This window comes from Gorilla gorilla, chromosome 14 (assembly GCF_029281585.2).
Source record: "Gorilla gorilla gorilla isolate KB3781 chromosome 14, NHGRI_mGorGor1-v2.1_pri, whole genome shotgun sequence".
NCBI lineage: Eukaryota > Metazoa > Chordata > Mammalia > Primates > Hominidae > Gorilla > Gorilla gorilla.
This window is the reverse complement of record NC_073238.2, coordinates 92412293-92435110: the sequence shown is the minus strand read 5'-3', so window position 1 is coordinate 92435110 and position 22818 is coordinate 92412293. Positions and strand designations below refer to the sequence as shown.

The 22818-nt window shown below is 36.9% G+C and overlaps 1 protein-coding gene and 1 long non-coding RNA gene across 6 annotated transcripts in view; one reads left to right on the top strand and one right to left on the bottom strand.

The window, feature by feature from the left end:
- Window positions 1–22818, bottom strand: part of SLAIN1 (SLAIN motif family member 1) — a 65885-nt gene that overhangs the window by 21217 nt on the left and 21850 nt on the right. For 2 of the 5 annotated variants that reach the window (XM_031001387.3, XM_031001389.3), the window contains exon 3: window positions 143–292. The exons of 2 other annotated variants lie outside the window; for them this stretch is intronic. In XM_031001387.3, coding sequence (XP_030857247.1) covers window positions 143–292 — 150 coding nt within the window. Of the gene's footprint in view, window positions 1–142; window positions 293–1867; window positions 1968–22818 lie in introns of those variants that run through there. One more of the 5 variants, XM_031001391.3, reaches the window with a different exon arrangement.
- On the top strand, window positions 8705–21712 carry LOC129526079 (uncharacterized). Its single transcript, XR_008670688.2, has 2 exons — window positions 8705–8962; window positions 21243–21712. It is a non-coding gene; the product is annotated as an uncharacterized lncRNA (long non-coding RNA).

Genomic DNA, 22818 nt, shown 5'->3' with positions numbered 1-22818 from the left:
TTTGTACCCAAAGTAAGTGTGCAGCACAAACTCTCCACTCTTAAGATTATTCTCAAGCTTTTCAAATGAAAGATGAATATTTAAGCTGTGTTTAGTAACTGAATTACAAAGCAAGCAGCTAGTCAAGAAGTTAAAATATTACCTGTTTTTTCAGGTGTTAGTATTGCTTTATTTGAGGTTTTAGAGAAGCTGGGAGTATTAATGCCATTGCTATAAGGGCTGAGTCTTGCAACAGGACTATAAGGAAAAGCCAGTGAGGCAGTTGAAGAGAAGAGACTCCGCCATCGGCTAGCTGTCACAGAAGCAGAAAATAGCAGCAGTTAGCTATATGGAAGCAGATGTTGACTTGTCAGAAGGAGAAAGGGAAGAGAATAAAAAAAAAAAAGACAAAGCAACTTTTCATAGGACTATCTAAACTTACTTCCACTTATCTAAATAAAAAATATATAAAAAATAAACAATTTGTGAATTAGGGTCCTATTTATACATCCATTTTTAAAAAGTAAATCAATCTTACTTTGATTAAAGCCAACATGCCTGTATAATAATGAAAATTTATTTTGAGTTTCTACATTAGAAATGTTTTCAATTTTCTATGTCCACATAAGGATTTAGTGTTTTGCAATATAAAAAAGGATTAGTGTCAAAAGAAAAACTCAAGTGTATAATCTTCCTAATCTTTAGGAATTAAGGGAAATGTTCTTAATATTAACTATATGTAATTCTATATTTTTTCTACTCAGTTAATATCAGAAAATGTTGATAAAAAATATTTTATGTAAATTCAGTATTGGATTATGGGAGGACTTAGAATGACTACTGTGTTTCCAAATGGCCTTGAGACCAAAACAAGGTTTAAAGGAAAAACAGTGTACAAAGTAACAGAGGGGTATCTATACCAGAACTTAACAATGACTATCCGGTACAGAGACTATGGGTGATCACTTGGATTTTTTCTTTAAAAAAAATCTTCCAAATTATCTGCATTAAACATACATATTATTTATATAACTAGCTTTTCAAGGTAGGAATATACATGTTATCACTTTAATATTATTTTTTGAATTAATATAATGAACAAAAAGGAATTACACCAGCCATGGGCAGATGATCTCATTCTTACATTACCTCACTTGTCTAATTAATGTACTTCTCCCCTCCAAAATTACCACCCCTTGTATCTCCATGTTCTTGGGGTCACACACACACACACACACACAAATCCCAAATCATAAAAGCTTAAGTCACACCAAACATGGTTTACTCTCCTCTCATGAGATACAAATCAATGTGCTAAGCAAAATTCACTTTTCTGAAAAGTAATCATTTAGACATGTACTAAGCAGAAGGAATAATATAAAAAATATAAACAAGGCTAAACTTCAAGAAATAATTTGGTTTGTATTCACTGGGAATTTGACAAAACTTAAAAAACCAAGTATTAAAAGGACTGCTTTGAAATGCATGCCCCCAGACCACTTTTAATGAGCAATGCTAATGAGCAATCAGACAGCTGAAAAGTGCTTTAAAATGGGCAGTGGGATGGAGAGAAAAAAAAAAAACTGTGGGATGTGGACAGTCAAGAAAATAATCAGCTCCAAACTGGGATTCTTCAGATCCTTGCAAAACACCAAGTTTACTTAAAAAAAATATATATATATTTCCTTTCACTTCAGAATCATTACGTACCAACACATTCTAACAATTACATTAAAAATATCTTTTCCTTAAGTATGTGGAAGAACTAGGCAAGGAAACTACATTCGCAATGACAACACTTTCAGAATCCACACATTTCATGAAACTGTGAAGCCTGGTTGCCAATTGACACCAGTCATATATGTCACTTATCCAACCCGTAACTTACAGTGGTTAAGCAGCTTTTCCCAATCGGAGCCAGAACACAGACATGCACTTCCAGTTCCTTCTCTTCTATGTAGGTCAACTTGACTCCAGAATACACTACAAACTAGGGGTTAATAATGCAACACACACTAGGTAGCTGTTCTCACATGTTCACAATCTCTATTATTCAAAGTTTCTCATTAAAAATTCTATATTTTAAAAGGCCAATAGTTCTTTGTGACTGCTATCTTGCCTAACAGATGATGTTATTTTATACCAGTCTGATCACTTGCCAGGCAAATTACAGTAACTGCGTGTTCTCACCCACAGATGCGGGCGGCAGCACATCACAAGTAAGCAGCATTCATCACTCTGCACAATAACCACTGTGACCCAGCCTCCCCGCACAATTGACACAGTTATTGTGGCTATGACAGCAAGATCCCAACTAGGAACACAATTAGCGTCTATTGCAAGAAAGAATGCTCTACATTGTTGTTTAGCATTGAAGCTTTTCAGAAAGGGGAGGAAAATTATTGTAAAGGCAAGCTAACAAAACAATAATGCTCCACTAGTGCCCAAGGTTACAGTGGAGGAGGAGGAGGACAGGAGTGGAAGCTATCACATCCTAGTTGTTCTTCAGTACATAGCTAAAGAATTGTAACAGGAAGCACTTTTATAAAGAATAAAACAAACAAAAAGAACTTGTAAAAAAGAGCAATTTTATCTTTTTCAACCAATTATCTCAGTGGATTTTTGGTATATAAAATGATGTGAAATGATTCAAGAGGCTCAGTGATGACCAAAATAGCTCTAAAGAAAGGAGTGAGGCAATTTTGCCAAAAGAGAAAAAATGGGTGATCCATTTTTGAACAACAGTTAAATTTCCCTATACTCCTACTCCAGAGTTCTATTTATAAAAAAAAGGGGGGGGATTCGCAAACTTGGAAATGGCATAGACTATGCATTTTTTCATTTTATTCCAATCCCTAGAATAGCATCGAACTGGCCCCAAACAGGACTACACACTGAATCAATGTACGACACTTGGCACAGTTTCCTTTCCCAAATGCCTTAAGCTAAACCACCTCCCAGGACACTTCTTTCTGCATAATCTCTGTAGTTCTACCGCAACTTCCTTAACCACTCACCACCTCTCACCAGATTACTGCAACCCGCTCTTCAACAAACTTCCAGCCACCAACACTGCCCTGAGCAAACCTGTTCTGAATGTCATGTATTTTAACTGTGTTGCTCTCATCAATTAAAGTACCGCAGGGGCTTTTCATCAAATGCAAGACCTTAAAGGTACTTCAGCTCATTTCACTACCACCCTTACAGACTGCCATTTATCTCATGCCCACCTCTACAGTGTCTCACGCCCACCTCTACAGTGTCTCACGCCCACCTCTACAGTGTCTCTGAAGCTACCCTAAGGATGCACCCTTATTGGTTAAACTTTCTACTTCACCTCCCTTGTCTGATAATCATCTTCTACTGAATAAATGTGATAAAGTACTACATTGTAGACTGATACCTCATTTTTTTTCAAAAAAAATAAGTTGAGGATGACTAACGGTCTCTTATTTTTTGTACATTTTCAAAGTTGCCTGACTGAAAAGATAAGTTATAACACATCTGTGTAGTTATTTTTGTATACCATTAAGCAAAGTACGACCAAAAAAACTAGATTTGATAAATGCTCCCGTGATAAAATCAAGAAAATCATAAAAAGGCAGACGACAGAATGGGTTTAAGGAACAACCTAAGTTTCTTTAATTTGTCACACTGAAAATTATTCTGTGACCAACAAAAAGTTCCCAGAAACAATGACATTCCTACCATCGCTTGATCATCTTTGCTTAGACTCAGAGTAAAGTATTCAAATTGTTGTTAAATAGACATGTCTCTACACATAATCAAAATCAAATTTAAGAAAGCAATTACTTAATTCACATAAAAGAAAAAACTGATTTAATATCTTAGAAGACTCAAAAGGTCGGTAGTGCATTAAACTAAAGAGTTCAAAAATGAAGCAACATTATAACATAGTCTGGCAACAATCCTTTTCATTCTTCTCACTACAGTCATTTCAGTACCTAATACAAGACTTGGAACACAGTACGCACTCAATAAATGCTAAATGTGGTCAAAATTTTGGCAAGTTGACTAATATTTCCTTATCTCAAACCATTCTACCACTCCTATCCTGACATATAAATTACTTTGCCCAATTTTTTAAACTTAAGTATAATTCTGTTAACTCTGAAGACAAATAATAGTCTAATTAGATGTTTCAAATCAGCTAAAATCTCGGTGAAAAATATATCTGGAGAAGCACTTCATTAATACTTTCTAGTAACTACTAAGTTGCTGAATTTTATATCAATCTTCCGGTTTCCAACTAAATGATTTTATATTACTAAGGCCTAGGATCTGTGACTGGGGTAACAAACATGGAAAAGTGGTTAAACAGGTGACACTAAGATGAGTTAGTTCCTATAGCACTGCATCGCACAGTTAAAAGGAAGGATTATGCCAAGCACACTAACCGGTGAAAAACCATGCAAGAAGGCAACAAAGCTGCCACCGAATTCTGGAAATGCTGCCATTTCCTGCAATCCAAGAAAGAGTTACAAAACGGCTGCAATTCTGTTTGGGCCGTTTGGTAGCATTTCGATACATTCTACTGTCAATAGCACGGCATCTGGGTTGGTTTCAGTTAGGTGAGGAAGCCCTGGAGGTCAGGACCCTCACTCTTTCTAGTGAGTTCTAACAGGAGAGCCACACTTCTCATCAGGCAGAAGTTATTCTAGAAAACAAGCCCTCCCTGTGTCCATGTCTTCTCACTGTTCAGCTCCCACTTATAAGTGAGAACATGCAGTGTTTGGTTTTCTGTTCTGCGTTAGTTTGCTGAGGATAATGGCTTCTAGCTCCATCCATGGTAGGAGGAGGGACAGCATTAGGAAAAATACTTAATGCATGCTGGGCTTAATAGCTAGGCTTAATACCTAGCAAACCCAATAAAAACTCATTAGCAGCAAACTTTAGGTCTGTTTCACCAAAATTCACAGCCTATTTTCTAAATAAGTCATGGTTTTGTATCCATGCTCATGGCTGTCTTCCCAGCTAGCCAAATTTATATTCTCCCTCATTCCCTAACCCAGGTTCTGCCTTGTGGAACTGGCCAACTTTTTATTTAAATCTTCATAAGTAATGCCGTGTACCTGAGGAAAAAAAAATATATATATGTATATATGTGTATATATATGTATATGTATATATGTGTATATATGTATGTGTATGTGTGTGTGTGTGTGTGTGTGTGTGTGTGTGTGTGTGTGTAGTGCTCCAGAATGATTCAGATGCCCAACGTTTACAACATCTAGAGTCATTCCTTTAATCAACATTTGGCAACAGATACTAAAAAACTTCAAAGGTCAGTCTCCAAGCAGTTACCTAAATATCTTCCACAGATACACACAGCATGTGGCATTTCCCTGCTCCACAGTCATTCCGAGAAGTCTGCCTGGCCCCTATACTCCCACCCACTTTTAAAAATTCATTTCTCTATTCATTTGAATAGGCACTAACTATTGTGGCTATAGCATATCAGATGCCCCAGGTGCTGACATGAATAAGATATGGTGACTGTTCTCCTCTCCTTCCCACTCCAGTTTCTAAAGACCAGCTACTGCAGAAGACAGGCAAGTAAGGTGGAATATGATGTCATATTGTAAGTGCAGTAAAAGCACCATAAGGAGTACACTCAGAGCAAAGTAAAAGCAATGATTAACTTTCTGGGGGAATCTAAACACTTCAGGAGACATTATGTTTAATGTGGCCCTTGAAGGTTGAGGAGCTTATCTCACAGGATATGATACCATTCTAAATAGAAGTAATGCATATGAAACCAAGAACACATGAAAGAGCAGTGTACAATCAGGGAATGGCAAACGTTTGGACTAAAGCATAGGGTATAAGAGAAGAGTTAGGGCTGGAGAGGTTGGTAGGTTGGGTTTTGCACTGTCTCATATCTATACACATTAATGAACAGTTTACACTTTAATGAACAGTTAGTGTTTTGACTGTGAGAAGGTGAAAGACATAATCAGATTACATTTTATGAAGATGACATAAGTAGCCATAGAAATGATGAACTAAATGGGCATGGAGACTGATGTCTGGGAGACCAGTTAAGAGGCTTGTAAATAGACCTGGTGAGACATGATGAGGTCCTGAACAAAAGCACAAGCAGAACATTTGGTGAGAATAGGTTCAATGAGCCACATTTGAGCTGAAGTGCAGCTATCTGGCAACCCAATGAATATAGGGAGTGGGAAAAAAAGAGACCGAAGCTAATGCTTTAGTTCTTAAGACACTGATGCCATCGCACATAGAGAGCATGAGATACTCATGTTTAGGTTAAAAAAAAAATTAGTTGAACTCAAGATGGTTACTGGAAATGCCTATGTGCTTGTGTCCAGTATGGAGTTGGAGTTCAGGGAAGAGGGCTAGAGAGACAAACAGATTCAGGGTACATCAACAAATAGGTGTTAGATGAAGCATGATTGAAATCACCCAAGGAGAAAATACACAAGGAAAAGAGAAGGGACTGGAAGGAACAATTTAGAGTAGACAGATGGAGAATGAGTAAAGGAAACTGAGAAAGATCATTTGGGGAGGAGAATTCCAGAGGCTCAAAGATGCGTCCAGTCCCAACCAAAAAAAAAAGACTAATGCAGAAGAGTTTCAACATGGGAGCTAATAGTTAATAGTGGCAACTACTCAGGGAGGGCCTGTAGGATAAGGACTAAAAAGAGGCTACTGGCTAGAACAACGAGGCCACTGATGAGAGCAGATTCAGCAGAAGACATAAGGAAAAATCAGTGTTAGCAGGTCAGGCAGATATAAGGTGAGGAAAAAGTCTTTGAAGAGAGATTTGGCTATAAATGTTTTTGTTGTTGTTTTGTTGTTGTTGTTGTTGTTGTTTAAAAAAAGAGGGGGGCTGTAGCTTGAGGAGTATAAGGCTCAAGGGAGGATGGCTTTTAGGATCAAGGAGACTTGGAGATTAGAAATAACAGACAAGAGAAGAGTCTAAGGAAAAAGAAAAGCATGGAAAAAAGTTCCTGGAGATGAGAGGAATGGGACAGAGATTAGCTAGGGGGAACAGCCTTGGAAAGGGAGGGTTCTCAGTTCCTCTGAAACAGGGAGGTAAAGACAGAATACAGAGAATGAGGGAGAGGAAGGTGAGTTTAAGGCTTTTTAATCTGTAAGTTACAGGCAATAAATATGCTGAGAATATTTATTCCAGAGGTGGAATAAAGAACCTCATGTAGTAAAAGGCTAGGATGGCCACTACTGGAAACAAGGAAAATGGTTAACCATGAAAGTGACTGCCTGGGTCAGTCTGAAAAGCATATCTCTGGAACAATTCTAATCTCAACACAAGAGCTGAGATTGAAAATGTTAGCGTGTGCCTGCCTTATCATTCTGTAAAGGGTATTTATGTCTTACAGGTTCAGGTTGAGAGTGGCTGTGTGAGAGTCATATTGTTGTCAAAATAAACAAATTTACCATAATTAAGAGGAATTTACCATAATTAAGAGGAAAAAAAAAAACCACCCCAGTGACTGAAGATAATCTTCCACTGGAGATTTCAGAAACCACAGGGAAGGTCCTGAGAAGAAGAGTTAGATGGGGTCTGGAAGGCTGTATCCAAAATGAGAGCACAGCCACAGACTAACAGTGGTCAAATATTTTCTGTAAAGGGCCAGCTGATATTTTGCTGGCCATCGGGTTTCTGTCACACCAGCTCAATGCTGACATTATGGTATGAAAGCAGCTATTGAAAAAACTGAAATGAAAATGTTTTATAGAAGCATAGATACACTTAATTTATATACACTGAGAATTGAATTTAATATTCAAGGGTTATGAAATATTCTTGTTTTTTTCAACCATTAAAAAACATAAAAGGCATTTAACATTTTACATTTTAAATGCTCTTAGGCCATACAGAACAGGCAGAAAAACAGATATGGCCATAGTGTGTCAACCCCGGGCTAACATACATTACCAGTTTTATAATAGTCACTCAGAAAAACGTGCAGGGCTAGAACCATAGCATCAGGTGTTGAGACACAGCAGTGATGGCTGACAGGATACTTCTTCACTACAGTTTTCCATAACATACTGTAATAAAGACCAAGAAAAGACTGAAAGGACACTTCAGTAAGAATTCAGATGCCCAAGTTCCAGTCTTCATCCTGCCACATACTAGCTTTGAAATTTGGAGCAAACCATAACATCTTAAATGTTGCAGTGTTCTCATATGAAAAAAAATTATGTTTGTAGGAAGAAATAAACAGGCTTTTCATGGGTACAGGATGAAAGCCTGCAGCAAGCATTCACAAATGGTAATACTTTTTTTAATGAAATGTTATAGCAAGTTGTAGCAAAAACATTCTACATTCTTTTTTATTTATTTATTTATTTATTTATTTATTTTTATTTTATTTTGAGACTGAGTCTCACTCTGACACCCAGGCTGGAGTGCAGTGGCACGATCTCAGCTCACTGAAACCTCCGCCTCCCAGGTTCAAGCAATTCTCGTGTCTCAGCCTCCTGAGTAGCTGGGACTACAGACATGTGCCACTACGCCTGGCTGTTTTATGTATTTTTAGTAGAGAGGAGGTTTCACCATATTGGTCAGGCTGGTCTCAAACTCCTGACCTCAGGTGATCCATCCGCCTCAGCCTCCAAAAGTGCTGGGATTACAAGTGTGAGCCACCGCCCAGCCAACATTCTACATTCTGAAAGAAAATGTTCTAGAAGCTAGGTAGGAGAAAAGATTCTGTAGGAGTTTTCTACTTTTCACTTTTCCTGATTCTAAAGAAGTGTAACCTAGTCTTCTCAAAACAATGGGCCGGCTTCTTACGCTGTATCTACCTAGACAACTATGGAGACTCAGTCTTTGCTCAGTTGTTACCAACTCAGAAGCAAAACTGAACTGTCTGACCTTCAAAAGCTTGGTCAGGATAGGTCAACAGTTCTTACTTATTTATCTTGACTCTTAATGATGTTCATTACCAGAGTTCTGGAAAATAAGGAAAAAGTAAGTGAAGCAAATCCTGCTTTTTTCTTTCTTTATACAACAGGCATGCAAGCCTCAGTTCCAAGCCAAACAGAGGAATCCAACTTCTAGTCCTTTATAAATACCAGTTACCGAATGGCCTAAGATCAGTGAAGGTAAAGGAAACATCAGCTCCTTTAAGTATTTTTTATTCTCCCTTAAATTGGCAGGAAGTTTTACCCAGAACACAGCATTCTGACCCAAACCCATAAACCACCAGGGCAGGAAAATCTCCATTTCCATAAACCATCCTCTCAGGTATAAACTTCTTAGGTGATATTATATCTTTACGTATTTAGAGCCTATAGAAATTCTTGGCACACAGATGCGCTCAAATGTTTACACTAAACTTTAACAAAAGAATTCAAAAACCAAGGTGAAGACAGCAATTTACTGGTTCACTCTCATAAACTCTGTCTGCACAGACTGAGATACAAGCTTTCTGGAAAGGCTGTAAGTTCACAGTAGGTAAGTGCTGCTGACTTGGCTCCAACCTGAGCAACCCTTCTGGAGCAGTAACATATGGCTTGCAGCTTATCTGATCCAATATTTTTTATTGGGTAAACTTGAGTAGCATTAGTTTCTCCACAGTGCTTGACGACCTGATAAACAAGCATATGGGGTCTAGGAAGTCCTACTACTTTGAAGCAGATGTTCACAGTACTCCTTCCCAGACATGCATGAAATACAGAGAATTCAACTGTAATGTATTTGTCAGTGTATTTACATAAGAAGGGTTGAAGAACTACTAAATGCACCTAATTGGTAGTCTTAGGGACGATTCAATCAAAGTAAGTCAGTCATTATACCCAAGTCTCACAGTCTTCAAATTTAGCTATGAAAAACTTATCAGAAAGTTAGTTTGTATCTCTTCCCGCAGTTCCCATTCATTCAAACTATGACAATGAATGTAATAACTTAAAAATCATTAACCATCATATATATGTATGAGTACCTATGATCCCAGGATACTACAGATACTCAATCTTTAAATTTCCAATTTTACTCAAAATGTAATATTTTTAAAACATGATTTATATACCATCTTTAAGAAATACCCAATGTAAGAGTTCATTAGTTCATATGTAATTAATATGCACAGTTAATGAAGAAAATCACTTTTGATATTAGGATTAAGCTTTAAAATATATTTAGTTCAAAAGTAACAAAGCAGTTGTATACTCCTGACAATTGGCAGGTAAATGTTTCATAAATATTTGTTGAACGAGAGTTACAAATTCCACCATGTTGCATAAGGAGTACTACTGAATAACATTTATTCCACGGAAATCAGAGTTTTATAATTATTCTTGACACTAAGTTTAAAAGGTCAAGTGTTTCTTAGGTTTTAATAGGAAACATAATCTTAATGGATAAGGCATCTAATCATAATTAAAGGATTAGACCTTATCTACTTCTCAGATCTTAACCCACTGCACCATCACACATCTAATGCTCTTCCCTCATGGCTATTATTGGATCCTTCTGCGGGACTTCTTTAACCAGGACAACAGTCTCAAAGTAGAGCTGAAAAATAAAGGTCAGAAAGGGGAAGTTATCTTGACTATCAACTTGTTTCCACTTAATCATTGGTCAAAACTGAAGATAAGACAACAGCTTTAAGCACACCAGATCAAATCCAGTATTATCCAGGACCAGACTGACCACTACAACTTCACAAGTCATCTTCTAACTTCCCATCTGCAATTAATAGTGGAGATTTAAAAAAAAAAATGTAGTAGTAATTACACTTCAAAGGCATGTTTAAAAATTCCCTTTTATAGAAGCCATTTTCCCTTTAGGTCTGTGTGTCTGCTATAGTTTAAATCAAACTTAATAATTTAATCTTAAAAGAACAAAGAAGAAGACTGATCTAATAATTTGGCAAAGATGAGATGTTGTCAAGCAGATTACAGACGGCTGCTTCCAATTTAGACTACAGCCACAATGCAAGCTGACAACCAGCTAGAATAACTTACAGGTTCTACACCGAAATCATGAGGTAAGGTAAGCAATATGTTACAGAATCTAATTACATGAAGAAATAGGCTAAATAATCTCATGCTGAAAACAGAGGGCCCTCCCTCTGAAAGGACAGACTAGATTTTTACTAAGAGTCTTCACGCCTATGACTGGGTAAAGTGTGGTGGCAAATCCAAGCTTTTAGAAAGCACTGTCAGTTATTGAATGGAAGAGTGATGAGAAGAGAATTTGTATAATCCTTCCTCCCCAGTGTCTCTGATACTAAAAGACTCTTCTTTGAGTTATGGTTTATCCCAGTAACAGAAAAGGCCTCTGACCCACTAATCTTAAGAGACGATAGAAAGTAAATATACAAATTCAGAGTTCTGACCAAGGGAAAACTATCTTTGGCCCTAAAACTAACCCATTCATGATTTTATTAAAATACCTGCACACAAAACAACACTAAAATATATATTAAAGGCCTAAAACAGGAGTCTCTTTTCCTTCCCCACCCAGGCCCACTTTCCACTTTGTTTTTCATAATTTCAATACAATTACATAATTAGTATATAACTTTAAATAGACAACAGAAAATCCAATCATCGCCTTGTTGGTATCTGATTTCCCACCATGAAAGGTTATTTAGTATATATGCACCTTCTCCGTATCCATCTCCAGATTTGACAGTTCTATTTTTACACTGTCAAGGTTTACTGGATTTTCATTCTGTTTTATAGCTGTGATTGGGATAGCTATAAGGTGATCACAGATACGACAGGACCAAGGTAAAGAAAGTAATTTTTCTGCTCTAGAACACAACCACCAGGTGAAGAACATCACAAGCCTGAGAGTCAATCACTGTCTTATTTCATCTTCATCTTTCTCAGCTTCTCCTAGGTCATCTCCGAGGCTACTGTTTTCTAGATCTCATGTGATCTTTTTTCCTTGTACGTTTCCCACTGTTAAAATAGGGTGCACAAAGGGTAAAACTTTCAACCATTTTAAGATAAAATCCAGACTTTGCATAAGCAAAAGTTTCTTTTGCTCCTACACTTATTTGCTTCGGTACAGGATTATAGTTTGAAAATAACTTTCTTCCTTAAAACTTTAAAGACAATATTAATTTTTTATCTAGCATCCAATATTACTTATAAAATGTCTGAAGTTTGTTATACTATAGATAAACTCCCAATAATGTTCAAATGAAGGAATAGTTTATCTTTAATTCTGGAAAATCTGAAATTCAATAACCAGGAGATCTAGGTGCATGGCTTTTTTTCATCTATCTTAGTTCATCCTGAGGATCTGTCAAAGAAATTTTCTTCTATTATTTACTGATTATTTCCTTTGTTCAGTACGTTCCTGCTTCTAGAACTCCCGTTAAAACATGAGAGGTTCTGGGTCTGTCTTCTTTTGTCCCCTCACTTCTCTCATATTTTCCATCCCATTTTGGTAGATTCCTTTGGCCAACTTTCAGAGAAGCAGCTTGGTTCTTAGCCCTGTCCATTCTTCCCTCAGTAAGTCTAAGAAATTAAAAATGACCAAAAAACTTATGATTTAATTGCTTGTTTTCCCAGCAGGTATGCTTTTACTGATCCAACTTCATTTATCTGAAAATACTATAAAAATGGAAGACCAGACTGAGCATGCATATGCAAATACATATACACAAGTACAGGACACACCCGATGACAGCAAATCTGTATTTCAAAAGACTAGTAAATTTAAATACACTGTTTCTTGAAATGCAACCTTACAACTATGACAGTAGAAAAAAAATTAAACTCACAAATTGACAAGCGCTCCAAAACTCAAATATATGAATCTTATTACTATATAGAAGTTTAAAGCTCCCAAATATTATAAATAATTGAGAACATCAACAAATCAAACCCTTATGTTTCCAAAGTAAATTAAGTGTCACGAGAACTTGGCCACATTTTCATCTACCATTTCTCACATTAGTCACACAAGAAATTTGGGATATTAATGAAAAAGAAGAAAACATTCCCAAGTTTATCTAAGACTCTCCCTTAAAAAAATGCTAAAGCCTAACCTTACCCATGTTTCAAAGAATTTCTAAAACCACTATTTCACTCTCCACAGTTCACCAGATTTCCAAAAAAGGCTCTGCCTTCTAAGACAATTCAGGTAATATCCTGTAGCTTAGCTGTTCAGTTACATCACTCCTTTACTAAAAATTATTCAAAGGTTTTTCAACCATTTTAAGATAAAATCCAGAATCTTTAACTGCCCTGAAGATGCTGCACACATGTCTAGTTTCTAGTTTCATTTAGAGTCATTTCCCTCCATTACACCCCTACCACAACAGCCTGCCATTTCCTCACATTATGTCCCACTGCAGGGCCTTTCCACATGCTATTGCTATCCTTCCTCTCCAATGTCTCTGAAACTGAAAGACTCTTCTTTGAGTTATGGCTTATCCCAGTGACAGAAAAGGCCTGGGACACTCTTCCTCACCTCCTCCTCGCGTTGGATGGACGAACAGATGGACACACGGACACACACACACACACACACACACACACACACACATACACACAGAGTTATTGGCTTAACTCCCACTGACTCTCCGGTCCCAGCTGATGCCTCACGTCTTTGGGAAATCATTTTCTGATCATACCCCTGGGTCAGCTGCCATTCACATCATTATGCTTCTTTTATGGGACAGGAAGAACAAAGAACTGCTATCTGTGTCATCTGTTTTTTGCACCAGAATGCATGTTCCCAAGGCCAGGCACTGAGCTCATCTTGCTTGCCACTGCACCCTGTATTTAGCACTGACTGTACCTAATAAGTACTCAACATATTTCATGTATTGTAATCATCTGATCAAGCCCCAGTGGTTCAGAAAAGAGAGTCTAGAAAGTCTTGCTTTAAACCTGACTATTCTGTAGAGGTCCCAAGAAACAGGTACCAACACCTACCAAAAAAAAAAAAAAAAGAATTTCACTACCATAGAGTCAAATTTAATCAACCGTCACAGTAGTATGAAAGCAGTAGACAACTACTTTGGGAGAATCTCTATTGTTTTATTTTTTCCTTTGTGGAGATAGGTAACAAAATAGCATGTCAATAATAAATTCACCAGAACAACCATTATTGTTTACTTTGAAAAACACTTTTCGAATCATGGTAGAAATGCAAAGTGAAACCAAAGGAAAAAAAAACACATGGAAACACAAGTACAAATTAGCAAAAGAAAAAAGGATTATTTAAGGAAATCTGGCAAACACATATCAGGTTGTAGGGTATAATGGACTGAAACTGCAAATTTCATAGAAGCACAATCCCTTATTATCTGTTACTGTACTAAATCATTGCCAATACTGAAGTAAATGCACTGGGGCTATTCTGAACATAAGAGCAAAGCAACATAAAGATGTGATGAAATCCCACAGCTATGACAATGCATTTTCCATTTTCAGCACACAGGAATGATAGCATGTATCAGGAGACCCTGTCTCTGCACAAAAATTCCAATATGATTCCAGATTGTTTTTCCAGTGAGAAAAGAAATTCTTTACAAAGCTTACCTAAAATGAACCTCACAGACTAAGTTTTAATTTTGTGTTCCAAGTTTGACAGAGCATCTCGAGACTAGAAATATGAGCTAGTGGAGATAACATCTTGGGCCAAGCAAGGACAGACTGGTCAGGTTCCAGAAGACAGACATTTGATAAGCTTAATGTCTCAGTTCAATCTGTGTGGATTTTAACAAAAGAAAGGGTCACTTGCAGAACTGTGGATTAGTCTACAACTTTCTTCTTCATCGGCTAAATTTGGACATTAACACTCCTTTATAACAACTAAAATAAGATTGGGAACTGGCACCATATGAAGATAAAAGAAAAACTCAATGAATGGGGTAATTTCTATTCACATTTCCTTAGTATCTAATCCCAGAGGAAATGACAGATGGTCATAGCGAAACATGAGCCAAGGATATAATTGTGTAGGCCTCCACTATTTGTGAAAAGTACACCTACTCTGCTCAAATGTGACCTGTCCTGATTGAATAGTTATAGACATTCAAGTACCTTAAGCCAAGATAAGCTTTTATTAACTGGCCCCAAATTAACTGAGCCACATTTTGGGCGTTTCAAATTACTTAGATAAGCCTTTGATCATTATTTGGTTATTTAACATCCCAGCCTCATGCATGAATTTACCAAAGACCCTAGATTAGCCTTATTTCAATTTAGGATATCAAGTGAGTTAATCCTACCCATGAAAGTTCTATGCAGTTTTGTTATTTTTATTGTAAAGGAGTAGAGGGGGTTAGAAAGATGGGCAAGTTAGAAATGGAATACACTTAGATCTAATAAAAAATAAAATTAAGCAACCAACTAAAGAGATTGTTGTGGATTTTCTATGATTGTTGAATAAACTACACTTACAAAATTTTTCAGTGTAAGATCCCTAACAAATATCTGTATTTGTAGGTAGAGAAAACAGATACCCACCCTCTGCCAAAAACACACTTAGTTTTCTATGAAGTATAAGTAGCCAGGCAAAGAGGATTCCCTGTATTTTATGTTCAATTTCTAAATGAAAATCTGTACATTAGGAATGTTTCTGTATATGTAGTACTTCACATTTCTGAAGTAATTTCACATCCAATATTTCCAGAAATCTTTCTAAAATAGCCCTGTGAAATCTGCTAAATGTCCCCACTTACTAGGCAAGGCCCTAGAAATAAGGACAACCATCTCAATCACAGTGGAGCAGGGATGAGGCATAACTATTAAGGTGAAAACTTCCACCATATTCACTCCTTCAACAACTAGCATACAACACCTACAGTGCGATGGGAGTTATTCCAGGCACAGAAAGGGTCACAGCAATGAACAAAACAGACCGAAACCCCCACGCTCAGAACTAACACTTTAATGAACACCGCTCTGTTTTGGTTTTTTGAGGGTTTTTTTTTTTTTTTTTTTGGCTTGGCTAGTAGGATGCCATTTACAACACCAAATGTTCAATGAAAATTGTTTTTTTTTTTTTGCCCAACTTAAAAAATTTAAACATACTCAAATTAGTCAATCACAAAAAAAAAATTCAGTACTTAAAACATGCTGAAAAATTTATTAAGCACTGGCAATTCAAAAAACAATTTTAGGTATAGACCTCCATCTTCAGATGCTTAATCTATTTGGAAAAAGTCACATACATTAACAACTAAACAAAAAGATTTTCACAAAACAGGGTGCCTCGAAATAGAAAGCAAACATCGTTAGGACCATCTTCAAAAGAGGAAAACCAACCAAGATACTGAGCTTTGTTGAAGACTGCACACTCAAATAAGTGGCCAGTGTTCTAGGGGAAAAAAGAGAGAGATTATTCTATTCTAGGCTTTATTAGTTAACTTTATACCAACAGACTGCAGATTTAGAGATGCCAGGAGATTTTAATTTCCAGCAATGTTATTTCACTTTTAACATTACTTTCTGTAAATTATCCAAAAAAGCCATTTACACTATTCAAATATAAGGGGGAGACACCTAATATTTGAGCCATTATCTCATCTAATTTACAAATATCTATTTCCTTATAACAACACTACAAAATAAATACAAATGTAAAAGAGGCTGAGAAAACTTAAGTAACTTGACTGTGCTGACTACATGATACATAAGACTTTATAAATTGTAAAATCTGAATATTAAAAGATCAGCTTGGAAAAGAGGATAATAAGTTTTGCAATTTATAATAAAAAGTTTTTTAGGGCCAAGCACAGTGGCTCATGCCTATAATCCCAGCACAGGGAGGCCAAGGTGGGCAGACTGCTTGAGCCCAGGAGTTCAATATCAGCCTGGGCAACATGGCAAAATCCTGCCCCTGCAAAAAATTTGCCAGGTATGGTGGCACACATCTGCAGTCCCAGCTACTTGGGAAGCTAAGGTGGGAGGGTCACCTGAGCCCAGGGAGGTCAAGGCTGCAGTGAGCCGTGGTTGCGTCACTGCACTCCAGCCTAGGCAATAGAGTAAGACCCTGTCTTTAAAAAAAAAAAAAAAAAAAAAAAAGTTTCTTAGATCCAAGTCAATATTCCCTATAAGAATTAGGGGTATTAGATACATATTAGTCATCTGTAGGAATATACTATATGCACTAAAAATAACTATCTTATTATATCTTTTAAAAAATATTTAACCATTTGCAAAATTGCGGTTGTGAAGACAACGTATTTTTTAGCAATATTTTAAAAACAGTGATAATGCAGGTGCTGTCTCCCTACAAAATTAAATCTTATAAAAATCCCTTTCCTTCATTTTCTTCAGAAAAAAAAACTTTCTGCAGAAGGGCAGAATTCTAATAAGCTTGTTCTCACAATCTCAACACAAAGCTTAACTGTGTCCCATACATTCTCTCATAACTTAGCAAGTTTTGTTATCTAGGTCCAGGGTCAAAAGTTGTCAGATACATCATGAAAGCTTTTTGAGGAATCTATGAAATCACAAATGTAGGCAGCAAGAAGAGAAATAAGCCTGGGCCCTGCAAGAAGTTACAGTACAAATAAGCTCATTAGCAATTGTGCAGTTAGAGACAATCTTGGGAGAAATGCAGCCAGATGGACCTACAGAAACCAACCTTGACAAACCCTTACTCAGATGGCTTCCTGGGGATGCTTACTCCATAAACAAGGAGGGACGGCTAACTTACCACCGTGGCTAACTTGCAGCCAAGAAAACAGCCTGGGCTAACGGCCTAGGGTAAAGAGGAAATAAGGTAGAAGAGGGTTTAAGACCAGTTCTGCCCACCAGAAACATTCTGGCTCCTCACAACTATGCCCCTCTCCACATTTCCTACAAAGGAATTAATCTTTACTTTTTGAAGAATTTTCTTTTCAAAACATCAAGGTCAAAAAAGAGGAACCAAGTTTCGAAAATATTTGCTCAAATATTACATAAGCAGCATCTCATCTGAAGCTCCAGGCTCACATTAAGGAACTTTTACCTACCTGTCAATGAAAGAGTTAAGAGTATGAGAGACAAAAGCATAATGCAGAGAGGAAGAGGGTGAAAAGGAGAGGGTAGCTTTACCCTTTGTTTACCTCTCATCACTCCTACTCATGGCTGTGAATTTCTTAGTGAAGTGTCTTTAATTTCTGTGTATACAGAGGGAGATGTATAACTCCTAAGGACTTCAATTAATCACTTTGCAACAAAGTGTGTAAGATAAGTAGAAACTGACTGTTTTAGAGTAAACATGCTTGTGAATGGGAAAGCAATACTGCAAGCTGATACTTCAACTGATGCTAGTCTATGCCCTGAATATAAGAGGTGGCTAATAACGAAAATGTTGCAAGGACCCCGACCCATCTTAAATTATTCAAAACCAAAACTGAAACAGTAGTAATAGTTACATTGGGCTCAAAAAAACATTCATTTGCTTTAGCAACAGCATCTATTTTGTGTCAGGTACCCTTCTAGGAATTAGAGAACTGGTGCTCAACAAAACAAAGTCCATTCTCTTGGGCAATTTATATTCAAATGAAAAGAAACAACTCTAGTCTCAAAGAAAACACTCAGTAATATCTGTTACTCAAAAATGCGGACTGCCCAAGGGAGAAATTAAGTCTAAGCAAAAAGAAAAATAAAATGACGAGTTACTGGGTGCAGCACACCAACATGGCACATGTATACATATGTAACAAACCTGCCCATTGTGCACATGTACCCTAAAACTTAAAGTATAATAAAAAAAGAAAAATGCTTTATTAGAGAATTATTGAAACCAAAAATATGGAAAGCTCGCATTATTCCAATTAAATCTTTATGTTATGAATAAAGTGTGGGTCAAAACCATAATTTTTGATATCTGTCAATTAACCATCATTGACAAAGGACCCCCTTAATTGGAAGCCAGTAAGTATTCTTCAATATGGGGGATTAACTATGAATTCCTTCCTATTCTCTTATAAAACCACACTACAGTAAGAGTTAAACTCAAACTCTTATAAAGCTATAGGAAGACTGAACGGGACAGGAGACAATGATCACACTCAGGATGGTCACATCTTAGAAATGAAAAGTGGAAAGAGACTTGGGTTTTGACATCCTCTGTTCTATGGCCTTACAGCAAAAAGAAACTAATAAGGACCTAGCAAGGTTCTGGAATCGTAGGTGCGAAGTACCACAGAGGGTAGGGAGTTCTGTGGTGAAGTGAAAAAAACCAGGTGACTGAAAATCTATAGGAAAGCACCTAAACCCTCCAGCTCCCCACCCCGCCTGCTCAGGCAACTGCTCCTCTCCTACTTTTATCAAAGACAGGCTTCATTACCTGAATAAACTGAAATAGAAAGCCACTAGATTTTACAAACACAAATAAAAATACCTTACAGATCTGGAGGACTAAGTGAAAATCTGAATACCAGAAGGTGAGCTCAATGAGGGCAGAGACTTAATATCTGTGCTGTTCACTGATGCATCTCCATCACCTACAATGGTACCTGGTACATAGAAGTCACTCAATATGCAGCAGTAGAGTTTAGAAGATGTGTTTTTTTTTTTAATCTCCAAGAAAGTAGAACAACAGCAACAAAATCAAGAATAGAAAGCCAGAGAGAAAAATATAAAATTTGAACATCAATCCAGGCGATTCTGACCCACAGAAGTATCTAGAAAGAATAGAGAAAACAAGGGCGGAGGGCTACGAATACAAAGAAATAATGCAAGAAATTTTGCAGAACTAAAGTTTATAGCACACACAAAATAAATGAAATTTCAGAATACCAAGAATAAAAGACAATATTCTAAAATATTCATGTTATTTTAGGTAGAAAGGTCACAAATAAGAATCAGAAATAAGAACAGTGCTGAACTTCAACAGCAACCCTGAGCTAAAATATAATGGAATAATGCCTTCTAAACTCTGTGGGAAATGGTTTTTAACCTAGAATTCTATACCTAACCCAAATAACAATCCTGCATAAGAGTGAAAGTAGGAATAAAGATGTTTTGAAACACAGGAGGTTCTCAAAATTTACCTGCCACATATCCTTTTTCCCTCTACTCTCCCAAAAAAGCAAATGCAGAAATATTCCTTTCTTTTAATGGAATAGAAAGGAAAGTACTTGTAGCTCAGAAACAGGTAATATAGCACTGAAGAGGGGCCAGAGAAATTCCCAGGATAAGCAAAAGAAAGTCCCACCATGATGGCTCTTCAGAGGCTAAAGATGACTAGTTCCAAGTAGAGTAAGAGAATAGGGCGCTGCCTGAAGGAACAGTAACAAAACAAAACTCTTGGATTTATGTGTCTCATACTGTGGATGGTTCATCAAGAGAGTTTGGGGATAAATTAATGACAAGGACCCTGTCTTATAAATTATAACAGCAACAACAACAACAAAACTAGGCATCTTTTTCCAATTAATTCTGAAAAAAATGTTAGATGGACTGGGCACAGTGGCTCACGCCTGTAATCTCAGCACTTTGGGAGGCCAAGGTAGGTGGATTACCTGAGATCAGGCATTCAACACCAGCCTGGCCAACATGGTGAAACCACATCTCTATTAAAAAATACAAAAATTAGCCAGGCGTGGTTGCATGTACCTGTAATCCCAGCTACTCAGGAGGCTGAGGCCAGAGAATCCCTTGAACCCAGGAGGCAGATGTTGCAGTGTGCTGAGATTACACCACTGCACTCCAGCCTGGGCACAGAGCAAGAATCTGTCTCAAAAACAAAAAAGTTAGATGGAAAAAGAAATGATAAAATATTGCATGGCTTGAATATAACTTTCTATCATAATATATACTGATGTCCCCTGAAGGTAGTAAAATGTTACATAGAAAGGACATGCAGAGAAAAAATATAGAAGTGAGGTGTAAAAGAATTAAATCTTCACCATCCAAAGTCAAAAGCCAATGGATAATGTTTAAAATGAAAAAATTCAAAGCAATGGCCATATAAACATGGAATTTAAAAAGAGAGGTAAACAGTAAAACCAAAACAAATAGCTTTTCTTAAGTACATCTGGGAAATAAAAAGGGCATGAGAGATTGGGGCAGCAATTTGATATTTGTCTTATAACAGTTGTAAGACTATTTTTTTAAACTATAGACATATTTTATAAAATATAAGTTGAATTTTTTAAAAAAGAATTTTCTCCAGTAAACAACCTAATTGGTTACTTCTTATCTCAACAGGATTATGGATTATGGATCTCTGGAATAAAAACATTTAGTGTCACAGCAAAAGAAGTTTTGAGTTTATATACAAATTAAGTAAAAGACTAATTTTGGTTTTGAAAAACTCGTTCTCTAAACTTTTACAGGAAGTTTAAATAAATTACATCATGAACAAAACTGCAGTATGCCAGTTCATATCCTCATGACCTCACGATTCTGCCTGAGCTCCACATCAATGAAAGGAAAATCGGATAACGAAGCACTTAGTCTAATATCTCAATAGCAACCATCAATTAGGATTACTTTTTAGAAAAGAAAAAAAAAACCTAACCTTATATGTAAATCTATCTAGTGTGCAAATGACATAATGCTTATATGTATGTAAATCTATCTAGTGTGCAAATGACTTAATGCCGGGGTGGGTAAACTGTGGCCGAGAGTACCCCAAATCCAGCCCACTCCTGCTTTTGTAATAATTCACCAGCTAAGAAATGTTTTCATATTTTTTTAATAATTGGGAAAAATATATACATTTTGTGACATGTGAAAAACCACACAAAATTCAAATGTCAGTGCTTGTAAATAAAGTTATATTGGAAGCATCCTCATTCATTAATTTCTGCGTTGATCATTGTTTTCTGGGCATGGCTAAGTTGAACAGTCATGACAGAGATTATGTAGCCCACAAAATCTAAAATATTGACTATCTATCTCCTTTCAAAAAAAAGTTTGTTGACTCCTGAGATAAAGGACTAATTCTGAATTCAATTTGAATTTTACTTCAAATTATTGAGCCAAGTTTGTATGCTAAAATGTAGATATAAGTCACTGAGTCAAGGATTAAGTAAGGAGGCTTAGGAATGGTCTATATAACCCTTCAAAGAGTTAATCCAAAGGGATTTAATGGTTTGTGTATTAGTCTGTTCTCACACTGCTACAAAGATACTACCTGAGACTGGATAATTTATAAAGAAAGGAGGCTTAATTGATTCACAGTTCCCCATGGCTGGGGAGGCCTCAGAAAACTTGCAATCATAGTGGAAGGTAAAGGGGAAGCAAGGCACATCCTTACATGGTGGCAGGAGAGAGAGAAAGTGAAAGAGTGAGGAAGTGCCACACTTAACACCATCAGCTCTCATGAGAACTCCCTATCATGAGAACAGCATGGGGGAAACCTCCCCCATGATCCAGTCACCTCCCACCAGGTGCCTCCCTCTACATGTGAGGATTACAAATGGAGATGAGATTTGGCTGGGAACACAGAGCCAAACTGTATCAGTTTTCTTAGAGTCACTCAGGTAAATGGGAACAGAATGAGTACTACAGCCTCCAACTCTGAGATGGCTGCTCGGTTAGATGAGCATCTATCACCAAAGTTTTAACCCTAACATGCCTTTGTCCCTACACTGCTCTTCAACTTTCCATTATTAAGTCACCTGTTTCATTTCAGTTAAAATGTTAATAAAATACATTCTTTCATCCCACCTTCCAAGTATTTAAAACAGATTTCTGTTGATATTTACTTATGACCATGCCAATACGGCAGTACAGAATACTACTTAAGTATGGGGTCTCTGGTTTCAGACAGACCCTGGCTCTGACTCTGTCCCTGAGTATCATTCTGCCTTGTAACCCTGGGAACTTCTCTAAATTTCGTATTTCTCACCTCTAAAGATGAGTTCAGTTACACTGAATAAGATGAAGGATGTCAAGAATGTAAAG